A 16948-nucleotide genomic window follows, 5' to 3' on the forward strand; every position below is an offset into this window, starting at 1 on the left:
GCCATCTCGTTAATGAAGACAAAATCTGCTGAAAATTGAGCCTCTGTGCCTGCTGTCAGATGCAACAGACCATCTGCTAAAAATGCCTTCTGCTATGGACGCTAGCAAGTCCCGTATTAGCGGATTAAAAGGATGAAAAAGGACCCCCCAGTGGTCGTGAAAAGACGTGAAGTCTGAAAAAATTAGGTATGGCCCACTTTTTTCGATGATCCAAACCGTTCATCTGTTTGGGCACATTATGCTCCAAAAATCATTTTCATAGGATAATCCTAACCCTCCGATCTGTAGAAGATTCCATAAATGATTTTTGGAAATCTCTATTTTCAGATCAGTTCAGATCAGAAGGTTAGGATCATCCTATGGAAATGATTTTTGGGACACACCCTATTTACATTGTGCCCAAACAAATGAACGGTTTAGATCATAAAAAAAAGTGGGCCGTACCTACTTTTTTAGACTTCACGTGTTTTCACGGCCACCCATGATATAAATTCTCCTATGGAAGAGCCCTATTTTATTTTGGGAGTGGCAATTGACTAATATGCCCATGGAATTATATTATTAATCCTTTTTGGCGATGTTGTTTCACCCCAATATAAGATGATGCGCCCCACTTTTAAGGTGAATTGTGAGCAACTTTAACGCTTTTTTACGTCAAATCATGTTAAAAGGGGGCGCATCATCCTACAAGCATGGTTTTAAATTTCAACCGAAATTTCGGTGGAGACCAACACCGAAATCACCAAAAACCGAAACGGTCATTTATTTCGGATTTCGGTCGAAATTTCGTTTTTGCCCGAAATTTAAACCAAAAAACCTTTTTTAATTATTATTTTAAGTAATTTCGGCCGAAATTTAATATTAAATAAAATATCCTTTTCTTTGTGGTACCGGATTTCGACCGAAATTTTGAAATTTCAAGGTCCGAAACCGGTACCGAACCCGAAATTTTAAACCTTGCCTACAAGGAGGTGAAAATATCACCTCCGTAATATTTTTCTCAATATATGCCCGTTTACTAGCATGTATTAGATCTGGTTTGTTCATTTGATGGGCCCCATTAGTAACATAGCACAGCCGAAATCACATGATTAGATAGTCCAAGTCTATTGATTCACCAATCACCAAATCAGCAAATCTACCTCTCTCTCTCTCTCTCTCTCTCTCTCTCTCAGTGCTGTGCCTCCCAAAATGAATAATCTCTTATTGAGGAATTGTTTCTCAGGCCTATTTCTTCTCAGTCAACTATGAGGGAATTGGTCTAAATGACTAATCTCAATCACACCCATTTACTTAATATTAATAATCTACTCATGTAAAGGAATGTTAGTTGTACAGCCATGGTTTGCAATCTCTCTGTATGCATACTCATATTTGCATAAGCAATGATATTGTGAGATTTTATACTTTTGTGTGTGTTATTTATGGGGAGAGAGACCCTGTTTCTCTTATTAAACTTCCTTACTAGGTGCAAGTTACACGGCATCACATTATAAATATGCACTCATATATTGATTGTTATATCAAATTGTTTGGTTTACATTGGATTAAAGTACATTCATCGTGTTTCAATTTCTTTTTCAGTCATTGAATATGGATTGTTGCATGCTTATTTTTTTATTTTTTATGGATCTTATGAGATTTTTTTAAGGGCGTGTTCAGTGAGGCTACTCATTCTTGATTGATTAAATAGGTAGAAAATTAATGAGAAACTTAAGAAGTAACCCTGAGTTGCTCCGAAGAATCTCATTTTTTTAGTCATGCAAGAAGGAGAAAAGAGGGAAACAGGCTTTTGCAAGCTGAAATCATTGACTGGTTTTTTGAGATTTTTAGCTTTTCTCATTCTTCATGTTCATGCCTAGGACCCTTTCCTAATGGTTGCCAAACACAACCAAAAAGAGCAAGAATAATGAGGTGGTCTGAAGAAATAAAGAAAGAAAGAAAAATTACAAAGTGAAACAGATGAGGTTGTGCCCCAAAAATCATCCTATGGTGTGGTTCGTATCAATTTAGGCCCCACCCATATTTTTGAAAATGAAGTGTACCGTCCAGACCATAGGATGATCCGAGCCATCCATTTGAAGGGCCACAATGTAAATAGGTTGTGCCCCAAAATTAATTTCCGTAGGATGATCACAACCCTACAATCTATATAGATTGCATAAGATGTAGTTTCTATTTAGATCGGAGGGCTAGGATCAGCCTATGGAAAAAATATTTTGGGACGCAACCTATTTTGCGTTTATGGCCCATCAAATGGACGGTTAGGATTATCCTATGGTGTGGTATGGGCGGGGCCTACATTGTTCAAAGATAGGCCCACCATTCCACCAACTGTTCCTGTTGTGTGTGTGGAGAGAGAGAGAGACCGGTCAAATGGTGGGAAAACGTTAGCCACCCGTCCCGCGTGCGCGGGGCGGGTTGATGATTACATGGCAGAGATGGTTTGCCAGGACTCTCCACAATGGACCCTTTGAAAAGACAGGGCTAGTCACAAGTCAACTCACAAATATTCAGGAAAGACACACTGTCGAGGATAATCATGCTCCCAACAAAACAACTAAAATAAACCCTCTTTTGAGAAATATTTTTCAAAGAATTTGGGTGCAACCAACACGTCTTGGAATTTCTATATGAACGGTTTGGATCATCCTATGATGTGGGGGCCATGAACTTTTTTGAAAAATACTAGACTCCACGCCCACACACCACATACAATCTCCATAAAAAACTATATAAAGTCAAGGATTCACGTTCAATTACCAAAAAAAAAAAAAAAAAATTTATTGGATAACTTAGGGCCCACTGCGCAACATTTAATTATTATGATGACTAGCACTAGATGGACGGTCTAGATCACTGATTGATGTGCCTATTCGCCATCTGGATACGTTTGAATCGTTTGCGGACTCTAAATGGCCAACCTGCTGTGGACCAGACTCGACAAGATTCGACCCAAAAAAACCAAGAATTTTCTCACTCATGTAGGCTCATGCCCTCGCAAAAACAATTGAATGAAACTCAAATCTATGCATACATAGAAAAAGGTAAAAGCGTAGAGAGAGAGAGAGAGAGGGGGTATTTTTCTCCTCCTCCTTGACAGCGGTAAACATGGAGAGAGGAAAAACAACCCTAGTTTCTGTGTTTTTTCAAACGCCATGGAAATTCTTCGCGCTTTTTTAGAGTCTTCCTTTCCTTTTATGTCATACTTGTGCGTTTGATTGCATCAAAATGCGAGAGAAAATGGAGAACAAGAAATCTCTTCTCCGTCCTCGTATTCGTGTCACTGCTCGGTATGTAGGGTTTAAAATGCAGCCCAAAATGGTCTTCAAGAAGCTTAGAGAGAGGGATTGCTGCAATTCTGTTAGGAAGCTACAGCGGCGTGAGATCGGGGGATTGCGAAAGATGGGGCGTGGAACGGCCTCTAATGCTCAGGAGAAATTCAGGAATTTCCAACTCCAGGTTAGGGTTTATTCTTACTTTTCATCTTCATATTCTTCTTCAAAGCTGTTCGGTTGTTGGATTAGTTTCAATTTGTAGTAGTCGTTTTGGGGCGTTCTCTAGGGTTTATGATGAATTGTGCTGTGCACTTGAATTTCGATTTCGGTGCAATTTGGGTCTTTCTAGATTGAATTTTATGTGTAAAATGGTATCTGAAAAGAGGCCCAAATTGTAATTCCGAATGCACGTCCAATTCACTTTGCAGTGGCCGTTTGCGGCGTGCTCTAGGGTTTATGATGCATTTTGGTCTGCACTTGAATTTCGATTTGGGTCTTTCTAGATTGAATTTTATGTGTAAACTGGAACCTCAAAAGAGACCCAAATTGTAATTTCGAATGTATGTCCAAAGGCACCTCTAGCTATAGACTTTTGTCTGGAGTTTGTGCTCGGTGTTGGAATTAGATTTAAAATTCATTTTATTTGTTATCATCAAGGTTTTAAATTTTGGTTTCGGAATGCATTTCGGTCCTCACAGAAATTTCGGGCGAAATTAGACGAAATCCACAAACGGCTATTTTTCTCGATCTGAATTTCCGAAATTTCGGGATAATATAAAATAATTATAAAAAAAAAATCCGGATTTTTGGATGAAAGCCCTTAAATTTTGGACCGAAATTTCGGTCGAAATAAAGTAACGTTTCGACTTTACCAAATTTCGATTTCGAACCGAAACCTGAAATTTCGGATTTCGGTCGAAATTTAAAACCTTGGATATCATGGGCCTTATAGATGAAAAGCTGCCACCTCTTTTCTGTTGCGTTTGAATTTACAAATAGAAGTGAGCCTGAGATGCTGAACTTTGTTATCATGAGCCTTATAGAACACTTTCTTCATCCGCGTGGCAGTTGTGCATTGCCCAAAATTTACCCCTAGTCAGACTAAGACAAGTGATACTGATACAGCCTAGCATAAACTAAGGCAAGGACACTCGACTCCCACAAGGAAGCATACAAGCAAGAAACTTAAAGGGAATCCTTTTGAGCTTTTGATGTTGTTTCCAAATGAGAGATCCTCACTTATAGCTGTCCAAAACTACACCAATTGTTTTTTTTTTCATTTTTAATGAAATTAACCGAGCTTTATTAAAAAGAAAGAGGATTACAAGTGCACTTCAAAGGGCAATGACTGTCTTGAAAACAATTTGACTAAATAGCTGCTGACTTGGTTAACCGATTCGCCCACTCATTCGCACTCCTAGGAATATGAACAAAGGTGATAACCTACCGCCATAGACATATATTCGCCAACTCATTCACACTCTTAGGGATATGAAAAAAGGTGATAACCTACCTCCATTGAGTCATAGACATATATCTAATATCATTGATGTATTTAGCTAATTTGCACTACCTGCCGCTACTAGCTTTAGTCCACGAGACTACATTTGGAGAATCCCCATCAATGAAAGTATTGATGCCCAAGTGAAGAGCTCGAACCTCAGCTTAAGACGAGTCTGCATAGCTGATAGGATCCAAGAAGTATAGGACCTGAGAAGGGATGGATGATGTCGCGTTTGCTCTCCCTAACGACAAATACAATGGTTTATAAGTTGGGATTGTCAAGGGTTGCATTAAGCTTCGAAATGTTTGGAGGAGGCTACCATCTAGCAGCCACTTTTATCTTAGGAATTCTGCTCATCATAATATTCTTCCGAAGTACCAAAGCTGCCAATGTGCCAGCTCACCATGAGATATGGATCTCGAAGGAACCCAAACCACTAAAAAACCTGATGCCATCCCAACGAATGTCAAATCACTCACCATGAGATCTATGGCCGATCTCTCAAGCTCTCGAGCTACATTTGTGTGTAAGTAAGCCAAAGAAAACCCTATGGAGTCTAATTTTCAAAAAAAGAAATGAAAAGAAAACCCTATGGAATCTGATAGTTGAGAGGTTTGAAAGGAAATCCTCTTCTTTGAAGAGGGGGATGTTATCACTTGGAGGTAGGATAGCATTGATAAAATCAAGTAACCAACACTGGCAAATCTTCCCATCTACTAGATGTCTTTGTTTTCTTGCCCAGTAATATTTTGAATGAATCTAATGGAGATAATTCGAAAGAGATTTTTATGGAACGATAGGTAGGAAAGTCATACATATCATTTGGTAGCATGAGATGTGGGTAATAAAAGAGATGAACCAAGCCGTTTTAAGCTACTGGGTAATATTTTGAATGACTCGAATGAAGATGATTCGAAAGATATTTTTATGGAACAACAGGGAGGAAAGTCATACATATCATTTGGTAGCATGAGATGCGGGCAAGAAAATAGATGAACTGAGCCCTTTTAAGCAAATGTGTATGGAAGTTAGGAGTGGAAAGGTCGAGTTAGTGGAGAAATAATATTGTGAGAAACTTTGGTGTGGAAAGAAACAAATGGAGTCCAAGAAGATTAGCAAGGGACGAATGATCAGGTATATGGAGGAGTGTGGATTGTATTGCAAAATGTTTGCCATGTGGGCTAGATTGAGGGTTGGGAGAGAGAATTAGGTAATTTTTGGGAGGATAGAGGGTGTACTAAATCCCCTTTCAAAATAATGTTTCCTGTGCTGTTTAGGCTGGCTATAGACAGGAAAGTAATTGTAAGCTCTTACTACAATTGCAAAGATGTGGGTGTGTCTGGGACTGGGACCCCATCTTTTAAGAAGATTTATGGACTGGGAACTTGATACAATGGCTATGCTGGTAGAGATGCTAAATAAAAATGTGATGACTGACTGATTTTGCATTTTTGACACAAACCACTAATGCAAACCTTTAGGCAACACCATAGTGGTTGAAGGCGTTGTGCTCAAGGTAAGCTGCCTAGAGCCTGAGTGATCAGCCATGACTAGGGGTGGTAAAGACTAACTGATTAAGAACATTTGGTTAACGGTTTGGTGAAAGGTGATGTGATGCTTTGTTTAATAACTATTGTTTTTTAATCTACTATTTTGGGTCTAAGTTTGTTGCTTCCAATTGTGTTGTTTGTTAAATATATGGTAGATATTTGATTCTCTTTACTTTCCCTATGTTCACTCAACCATGAATATCTAACTTGCACAATTTGCAAGGTTGGTAGTGTCTGAAAACTACAAATTAGATCAATGCACACCTTCAGACTCCATTCATAAATGAGAGATTCATCATAGTACGCCATGGGGAAATTTCTAACCGGATAATAAAATAGAAAAATGAGAAATATAAAGCTAATCATGAATAAGCACAGGTAGAGACATAAACAACCCTCTGAGAAAAAATCACTAGAAGCAAATCAAATTGATTAAATTACCATTTCCTGATGCAGATTGAACATGTTCCTCTATATGCTTGGTGACCGAAGGAGTAACTTCTCTGGTAGTTGTAAACATTCTAGCTTTGTTTGCCTTCTCTTATTGGTATGGCTTGGGCTTTCTGACATTCATTTAAGAAAATCTTTCTCAATTGGGGTGGAACCCATTTGAAGAACCGGGAAAATCCATTGGGGTCACATCCCTTTTGTGATGATTTGGCAAATATGGAAGGAGAGAAATGATAGGTTTTTCAAGGAAAAGAGTGAATCTTTCGGCATAATTAATTTTTTAATTTTGAATCACAACTTCCTTTATTCAGAAAAGGGCAAGCCCGGAGGACCGAGAGGTCAAAAACAAAGGAAAAATCAAGAAAAAAGAAATACAAGCTACACTGGAACACCCTCAAAGAGGGAGGGCGAAAAAACCTCAAAGTTAGGCATACTAGCTCTCCCTAGCCAGTAGGGGTGGACATGGTTCCGGTTCGAACCGAGGAACCGAACCGAACCGGCACATATGGTTCGGTTCGGTTCGGTTCCATAGTTATATGGTTCGGTTCCGGTTCTAAAAACCTGGAACCGATGGAAATTCGGTTCGGTTCTGGGTTTGGGATCCCGGAACCGAGAACCGAACCGAGAACCGACCCACCTTAAAACCCTTAGATTAATCAGCACTTCCCAAAAAATAAAGTGAATGGACTGATTCCACTCACTCGATTTTATAAAATGTTTGGCAAACAAGCCATAATATTTTAATGGCAGGAAAGAAGATGTGGGAAGGGAAAGTGACTGCATGCTTTTCTTTTTAATATTAACTTTGTATAACGCCCCCACAAAGTCATATTCATCATCTCATTAGAGACTTTTGTGCTCTGCTTTTCCCAACAATGATAGGCTGGAAACATAAAGTTATTCTATCTCAAGAAAAAAATAACCAAACATTCAAACAAAGGAGGAAACTGTTGTGAATAAATTCCGTTGATTTGGTGAAGGTCGGGTAAACCCAGAACCGAACCGAACCGAACCGATTATATATGGTTCTGGTTCGGTTCGGTTCCAAACATATATGGTTCTGGTTCGGTTCCAATTTCAGGGAACCGATTATATATGGTTCGGTTCTGGGTATACCCCAAAACCGAACCGAACCGAACCATGTCCACCCCTACTAGCCAGGCGATCAACCTCGCCATTAGCAGATCTTCTCATGTGCCGGTAGCTAACATTATGCACCTCAATATTTTCCAAGATCTCTTTGATAGCCAGAGTCTTGCTCATAGAGGAAGAGTACGCGCGCTACGGCTTACGCAGTTGATCGGATCAGATAGCCCTTCGGGCAACCAACCCAACCCGGCACATCCAATTCCGATCAACAACTTGGAGGTATGGCTGAGTGGATTAAGGCATTGGTTTGCTTAATCGACATACAAGAAGATTGTATCATGGGTTCGAATCCCATTTCCGCTCCACGGGCAATGACATTCCCTGCTTAATCATCTGATAACATTAAGCGAGTCTACTTCCACGATGGTGCTTTCGAGATCCCTGTGGTTTACCAATTGGATACCATGAACAAACGCAATCACTTCTGCCTCGACTGCATGTTTAATCCCAATGGGACCCTAGAAAGCCCATTTGATTTTACCTTTTCGTCTCTCGGGAGACCCCCGCACTTGTTGGTCCTGGGATTCCAAAACTAGAGCCATAAAAATTAAGCTTAACTTGACCATGACTTGGGAGAGCCACCGCGGTGCTGCAGTGCTCTCCACTGCTAAGCTTCTGCACACTTCCACACAGGCACGTCAGATGGTAGTTTCCAAAACACCTTTGAAGCAAGACCGTACATCCACCCCATCTAACAATCAATGCCACAATCTGCTGGCATATGGAGGATTGGCATTTGGCTTCTCCCTTTTAAATCTGTCTATTCCTTTCCAAATCATCCATCATACTGCTTACCATTCAAAAAAGAAAAAAAAAACTGCTTACTATTGAAAAAAAATAAATCATCCAGCATACTGCTAGAGAGGCCAAGGTCCACTACATCTTACCCTTCGAGGCCTAGGAGCGAAGTTCCAACCCTCAAAGATATCATAATGGTTATTAGGAAAAAACTAGGGCATACCAAACATGTTAATTATAAAGTTCCAAATATCATTGGCTAGCCTTCTATTAATCAAAATATGATCTCGATTGACTCCCCTTCCGTAAGGCATAAAGCACAATGATCCACTATTAGGACCTTATGATTCCGCAAATGGTCGACTGTCTTTTTTCTGTTTTCTTCTGTACCAGGTACTCCTTTTTTTTTTGAAAAGACACCTGAATTTCCTCCAAGTACCTTTAATGTTTCTTTCCAAGTACTGAAGTTCCTCCGGCGTTACATATTTTACCGGTGGCGTTACAATGTTTCCGGTAGCGTACCATAACTTTGAAAGATCTATGCACGCTGATTGAGTGTCCTTGCGAAGGGGATGACATATTTTTTTGGAATGAGAATAAGATTGATGACCTTGTCCCTAGTTAGATGAGATGGTTGTCTTCTTTGTTGTAAATTTGGTATTTTTAATAAAATTACTATTATCTTTCAAAAAAAAAATAAAAAAAAATCTATGCATAAATTCTGTATTTCAGTATGTTACTTGTATTGCATTGTGATATGTTATGTCTTTTGGGATTTGATGTAGATTTATGGCCTGCTCATCTTCTTTGCCAATCATAATCCACGATTAAACAAATGCTGTCAGTTATGCAATTGCCCTGAAGAGCCTTTTTCTAATCTTACCATGCAGGAAGAGTTTGATACATATGACCCAAGAGCTCATTGGTTTCTGAGGCTACAGTTTCTTAAGAAGAGATCCAAAATTATAGAGATCGTTGCAGCCAAGGATGTTATATTTGCCTTGGCACAATCGGGACTCTGTGCTGCTTTTAGTCGGGGTAAGGATTTGGTCATTCGGATCTGTAATCTATCTATCAAAGTATTTGTATAGACTAATTATATTTGCATCTTGTTCTTTGATGTTGCAGCAACAAACAAGCGTATATGCTTCCTAAACATAAGTCCCGATGAAGTGATTAGAAGTCTTTTCTATAATAAGAACAACGACTCACTCATCACAGTATCAGTTTATGCCTCGGATCACTTTAGCTCCTTGAAGTGTAGAACTACTCCTATAGAGTAAGAACCTCGACTCACTTGCTAAGCTTGATTTTAAACAGTGATTTACTCTAGTTGCCCATCTTGACCAGCTACCCATTTACTGGTTGGTAAAAGCTTCTAGAACTTTGGATGTGACGTTATTATAGAACTCTGACAGGTATATTAGAAGGAATCAGTTGGATGCTGGGTACCCTCTCTTTGAAACGGAGTCGCTAAAATGGCCTGGTTTTGTCGAATTTGATGATGTAAATGGAAAGGTCCTAACATATTCTGCACAGGATGGGTAAGCAATTCCTTGAACTCGTTCCCTTTGTGATTCAGATACCTACTTTAGCAAATATTAATTAGAAATGCTTTGATGTATATTCTTGCAGCATCTACAAGGTGTTTGATCTAAAGAACTACAGTTTCTTATACTCGATATCTGATAAAAATGTTCAGGAGATTAAAATTAGGTTGATCTCTCTCTCTCTCTCTCTCTGTGTGTGTGTGTGTGTGTGTGTGTCAAATAGTGTGTCCGTAAAATAATGTGTGTGTCAAATAGTGTGTCCGTAAAATAATGTTTGTTAGATGAAACTTCCATCATAACATCTGACATTGAGCTAATATCTTGTGATAACAGCCCAGGAATCATGCTGTTAATATTTCTCAGAACCCCTGGCCATGTTCCTCTCAAGATCCTTTCCATCGAAGATGGGACCGTGTTGAAATCTTTCAATCACTTACTACATCGTAACAAGAAGGTTGATTTCATCGAGCAGTTCAATGAGAAGCTTTTGGTGAAGCAAGAAAACGAGAACCTGCAAATCCTCGATGTGGGCATCTGTTGCTTCCATTAACCTTCCTATGTATTTATTTCTTTCTTAGTGTAATGAGATCTGACGTTTTGATCAGGTTAGGAACTCGGAGCTGACCGAAGTGAACAGGACAGAGTTCATGACTCCATCTGCCTTTATCTTCCTTTATGAGAACCACCTCTTCTTGACATTCCGGAACAGAACTGTTGCCGTATGGAATTTCCGAGGAGAGCTGGTTACTTCTTTTGAGGATCACTTGTTATGGCACCCTGACTGCAACACTAACAACATCTATATAACCAGCGATCAGGACCTAATAATCTCCTACTGTAAAGCAGAAGAAAGATCAGACGACGATGGGGAAGGTATGAGTCACTGCTTGCTTTTGTTTCAATTAATTTGTGCTATTATGGGTGTGCAATCTAATTTGTGTATTACTTTGCAATCTGGTTTACCCACAAACCAATTATGCTGCACACCCAAACTTGACCTTAATGTTCCTGAAAGTCTGAAACCTGTTTCATAATTTCTATATATTTTTTTTGAATGGTTGGAATTCCATTCAATAAGAAGAACAAGGAAGACTGAGGTCAACCTAGAAGAACAAAGGGAAGTCCCATGCCCCCCATGGCTGATATAAAGATACAAATAAGAAAATAGATCTCTAACCCCTGCTTTCCCACGCCATCTCTAGCCAGTCTCTCTGCTACGCAATTGGCAATTGGCAATTGGCGGATCTTCTGATGTATTTAAAAATGATTGATGACCCTTCCAACCAGTCTTGGATCTCGTCAAAGTATTGAGTGAATCTCCAAGGAGGGACAATTGATCCACTTAGCCACGGAATGACATTCTTGGAATCTCCTTCGACTATCACCTTATCCATCCATTCATTATTTAAACTCTTTATTCCCTGATGGACGGCTCTAACCTCTGCCTCACTTGCATCTTCAATGCCAACAGGACCTGAGAAGGCCAAATAACATCGCTACTAGAGTTTCTTAGAACACCTCCTATGCCTGCCAAACCGGGTTTACCCAAACTAGAGTCGTTAAAGTCAAGCTTTAGCAACTCATTCGCCGGAGCTTCCCATTCTTGAACAATCGATGGACTTCTTTCTACTCTTGAGCATAGAAAGAATGGTTCTTCCAAGCATGGTTTTAAATTTCGACCGAAATCCGAAATTCCGAAATTGATTTCGGTGGAGACCGACACCGAAACCACCCAAAACCGAAATGGTCATTTATTTCGGCCGAAATTTCGGTTTTTCCAAAATTTGGCACAAAAAATCTGTTTTTTTTAATATTAATTTAATATTTGACCGAAATTTACTAATGAATAAAATATTGTTTTCGGGTTTCGTACCAGATTTCGACCGAAATTTCAGAAATTTCAATGACCAAAATCGGTTCCGAAACCGAAATTTTAAACCATGCTTCCAAGTCCCTGACCAAAATTTCTTCACCTTCAACTTTTTCCTCTATTCTTGTGTTTTTTATTTCAAAAAATTGTTCTTGCAGGTTGTGCAGTTGGATCCATCAACATGAGCAACATCTTAACAGGAAAGTGCATTGCCAAAATATGTTCGAGCGATCCTAATCTTGAGATTAGCCCTCGAGGTAGAACAGGGAGATCTTGGATCCGAAGCACTGTTCGAGAAGCACTCGAGGACGTCACTGCCCTCTTCTACGATGAGGACAGGAACGAAATATACACTGGCAACAAGCTAGGTCTGATTCATGTGTGGTCTAATTAGATTTATATTAGTTAAAAATGGCATGGGTGTTAGGTCTGATTCATGTGTGTTCTAATTAGATTTATATTAGTTAAAAGTGACATGGGTGGGAAGTTTCCTTGATGATATTAACTGAGCTTGTACCATATCTATATCCTGACTTAGTCTATGTATGTATTAAACATGTGCAGTCTTTAATTCCTTGTTCAGATATATGCTTTGTTTGGTGTTGTTTATGCCCTATAAGCTTGACAAGACGAGTTCTTAATTTTATTTTTATTTTTTATTTTTTTTGGTTGCAGTGGTCCCAATGCTCTCTTAATCTCATCTTGCTGTTGACTCCCATCATTAGATGTTATTTAGCATTTCTCACATCATATGGCAAAATCTGACAAAGTAACTAGATCATGATTTCCTAATAGTCTATATATGTATTAAAATCTAGAGAAAAGTGTAGCTACACATACGTGTAGCTAACTTAGCTACACCGACGGCTTAAAATACAGTGGGCCCCACATTGTTTGGGTGATGCAAACCATTCATTTGATGGGCCCTCACATAGATAGGGTGTGCCCAAAAAATCAGCCTCACAGGATCATCCCAACCCTACGATTTGCCTCCACAGTTTGAAGGGTTGAGATCATCCAATGGAGCTGATTTTTTGGGCACACCCTATCAATGTGAGGTCCTATCAAATGAATGGTTTGGATCACCCAAATAATGTGAGCCCACTGTATTTTAAGCCGTCGGTGTAGCTAAGTTAGCTACACGTATGTGTAGCTTCACTTAACTCTAAAATCTATCCATGATTACATATATAATTGAAATCTTGATTAGGCAGCGGACTGGTTACTGGCACAGGATTGCCTGAGTTCCCCCATGATGTGTAGTTTGTGTGTGTTTGTATTCCTCCCACAGATACTCGTAAAAGGAAAAACTGACAGAGTGAGGGGTTACAAGCTTCGTCCCAACGGGACTTCTGTTGCATAAAAACCAGTCCCTACAATTTTTTTTTTTTTTTGAAGGGATTTCATTTCTTGTACCAGTCTTAGAACCCTACACCTCAAGGCAACAGAGTACTTATTGCCTCTACCACTATAGCATGTACGAGATTGGTTCCCTACAATTTTTTTTTTGAAAGGCTGAGATTGGAAAACAAAAGGCTTAGCTCCATAGCTCAACTTGAGCCAGAGATTATTTCTCTATGAATTTTGGAAATGATACTATTTTCAAAGGGTTGATTGCCTATAAATCCTTATTATATAAAATAATTTCGATTCTTCTTCAAGAACAAAGATTTACCTAAAATGTTAACTTTTAAAAATATTTCTAAGTCCATCAATACTAATGTTTAACACACAAGGGCACGTTTGGCTACCATGAATCCCCCCCCCCCCCCCCCCCCCCCCGCAGAATATTAGCTTGCCCAATGGCTAGGGACAGTGGGAGAGGGGTAGATACTGGAGGTCCATTCAAAAAAAAAAAAAAAAAAAGAAGGATAGAAACTAGAGGGACTGAGAGAGAGGGCAAGAAAAGGCTGAAAACAAAATCATGAAACAAAGAACACCTCTCAAAACGTGAACAACTTTTTCCTGATTTTTTAGCCACTTCTCACCCTCAACTTCTTCGTGCCCTCTAATTTATCATGAAAAAACAATCTTAGCTGCCAGACATGGGCTAAATGCTAAACTTTTCGTTAAAAAAAAGCATTCGTGTAGCTCTAAAAGCAGGACCCTTTTGCCAAAAAATTTCTTGTTATTGTATTCCTATGAAAATGCAATTATTTTTAACATGAGACATACAAATGCCCTTTTCCTTTTGAATTTTTAGAATTAATTTTGATTCCAAAACTGATTAATAGACTCAAAATTAGATTTAATATTGAAGTGGTTAATTTTGAATTCAAAATCAATTCTCAAAATCCTAACAAACAGAGCCTAAAGCCCTGTTGGTTTTGGATTTTGAGAGCCGATTGCGAGTCCAAAACTGATTATTAAAATCTTAAAATCCAAAACAAATGCAGCCTAAGGATTTTAGGCAATGATTTTAAAGTGATTGAAGGGCATTTTCATAGAAAAAAAATTTCCATGTACCACTTGGGGCCTTATAATATTTCTTTTTCCAATGGTTAAATGTTCTCATCTCTTAATTTTCATTGACCAACGTAGGAAATGTTTTGCAGATAAGAGGTTCATAAGCAAAAATCCCTTTCTCAAATTCTCTCTTGAAAAGTTATTACAAGTTACAACAATGGTAACCAACTAGATTAATTTAGCAAGGCTATTGATATTTTCATTTTTATTTTCAAAGCAGGAGGAATGGATCCAAAATTCTTAACCCATTTACAAGCATGATTTAGCTCAACTAATCAAACATTTTGCCTTTAAGAAACTAAGTATGAACTTAAATAATTTTAAGAGAGCTGGCCACTTCTGCATCATACTAATTTCGCAAAGTGCTTTTACAGGTGGTAGCACCCCAAAATTTCTAAAGGTATTTAATTCCAAAGGTAATATGGTAAAGGGAATGTTTGGATATCCGATAATCCTTTTCTACGAGGCTCCCTCCAATGGGCGTATAACAAATTTTAGGCCCATTTCCCACTTAAAAATGAGTGTAAAATTTATTCTATGCTCATTTTACATTGAAAGAAGCAGAGCCAAAAAGAAAATTTAATTAAAAAGTACGGTTCGGATCTAGGTGAAAAAAAATTGCCAAAAAAAATAAAATAAAAATCCTGAATCCGAAGTGTTGAGAATCACCTGAAAAAAGGATAAATTTCATAATTTAATGCACAAATGTCATGATAAATAACAAAATCATCAACGGCTTACCATACTGGAAATTTATATAAATGCTATTTGCTAATTTAAAGACAAAATCTTAATGTGAGATGATAAATTGGCTCCTTTTCTTGTCTGCACCTCCCCTTCCTCTTCTTGTAGTGTAAAGGGGTAGTCATAAATACAGTAGAAGGGCCTGAGCCAGGGGAAAAGGGGGGCGAATATATCGCTTCTTTTTTTAATGATACATCACTTCCCTATCTTAATTTATCACGATTTGAAAGAACGCTGAAATTACTGTGATGTTGATATAACATTGCTGATAAATAACTAGTAGCAAAATTGCAATCCACCAATAATTACAGACTTCCCAATCCCAACTGATCCAAATACGAAAAAAAGATCTTGGCCTGTTTTCGATCATCAAGGTCTAGGAATTGCCAAAAAAAAAAACAGAGAGAAGATTTGATGGAAAATGCAAGAATTGAAATACGTGTGATGCAAATCGACAGAATGACCAATGTTTCAGTCAGTACATGAAGAAGTGAAAGTTGATGTTGTAGAACCCAAGAACAACAAGGACTTATAAATAACACAAAGCTGATGGCGTCAAAGGCAGTTTTGGTTGAGTCATGTAGAAGTAGGTGGTGGTAGGAAGAAGAGGTTCTACAGTGGACGTCGGAGCGTAATCAAGATCCCTATAGGGGAGTGGCAATTTACGTATAAATGTCTTATTACTTATATACACGATGTTGAGTTTTAATGCTAGATATGCTTAGATGGATGTGCGGCCATACTAGGTTAGATAGAATTAAAAATGAAGACATCCGTAAAAAGGTGGGGGTGGCACCAATTGAGGAGAAGATGAGAGAGCACCGCTTAAGATGGTTTGGACATATCCAACGTAGGCCTTTGGATGCTCCAATGAGAAAAGGCAACTCGTGCCAAGTTGACGAAGTAAAAAGAGGTAGGGGCAGACCGAAAACAACTTAGGTAGAAACAGTGAGGAAATACTTGATAGCTAGGAACATAACAGAGAACATGACCTTGGATAGGATAGAATGGAAGAAAATGATCCACGTAGACAAACCCAACTAGAGCCAGGATTAGAACCGGGTAGATTCCTTTCACCTTCATGAAATTTTTCTAAAGGATTCATTTAGCCGACCCCAACTTGTTTGGGAAAAAGGCTCTGTTGAGTTGAGTTGAGTTTAGGCACCGAATAAACCGTAGATGGAAATACAAAAGGAAGCATATTTGGTGGGCCTTTGCGGGTCCGCTGGGAGTCATAGACTCTAGTGAGGCAGAAGTTCGGGCAGTTTATCAGGGGGGATACGTTTTTGGAGGGAGAGGATTTCAATCGTTTTGCGGTGGAAGGTGACTCCCTCAATGTTATTAGGTGGCTATCTGGCTCTCATGTTTTCCCTTGGCGCTTTGCGGACTTCTTCAATGAGATTATAGATATTGTTGGCAACTCTAGTATCTCTTATCACCACATCAGAAGATCAGCAAACGGAGCGGCGGACAAGTTAGCCAAAAGTGGAGTACACTAGGAATCTTTGGAACAATACGACTTCCTTCCTCCTTGACTCATTGTATTTATGTATTTATTTTTTCTCTTGTATTCTTTGACCATCTCGGTCCTATCAATGAAATCTTTACCATTCAAAAAAAAAAGCAAGCATATTTGGTACAGACGGAAC

The 16948-nt window shown here is 38.8% G+C and overlaps 1 protein-coding gene across 2 annotated transcripts; it reads left to right on the forward strand.

The window, feature by feature from the left end:
- Positions 1-3006: 3006 nt before the first annotated feature.
- LOC143863953 (uncharacterized) lies at positions 3007-12750 on the forward strand. Of its 2 annotated transcripts, XM_077374761.1 has the most exons (8): positions 3008-3462; positions 9560-9707; positions 9798-9948; positions 10088-10213; positions 10305-10385; positions 10553-10745; positions 10825-11092; positions 12248-12750. In XM_077374761.1, the coding sequence occupies exons 1-8, from the start codon at positions 3232-3234 to the stop codon at positions 12481-12483; spliced, it is 1434 nt and encodes a 477-aa protein (XP_077230876.1). In that variant the 5' UTR covers positions 3008-3231; the 3' UTR covers positions 12484-12750. The 2 variants fall into 2 exon arrangements, with proteins under 2 accessions (XP_077230877.1, XP_077230876.1); XM_077374762.1 differs by lacking the exon at positions 10305-10385 and having other exon boundaries at positions 3007-3462.
- The last annotated feature ends 4198 nt before the right edge of the window (positions 12751-16948 follow it).

The sequence above is a fragment of the Tasmannia lanceolata genome, unplaced genomic scaffold (assembly GCF_043159265.1).
Source record: "Tasmannia lanceolata isolate RefF3 unplaced genomic scaffold, GAP_Taslan_0.1 ptg000044l, whole genome shotgun sequence".
NCBI classification, from domain to species: Eukaryota; Viridiplantae; Streptophyta; class Magnoliopsida; order Canellales; family Winteraceae; genus Tasmannia; species Tasmannia lanceolata.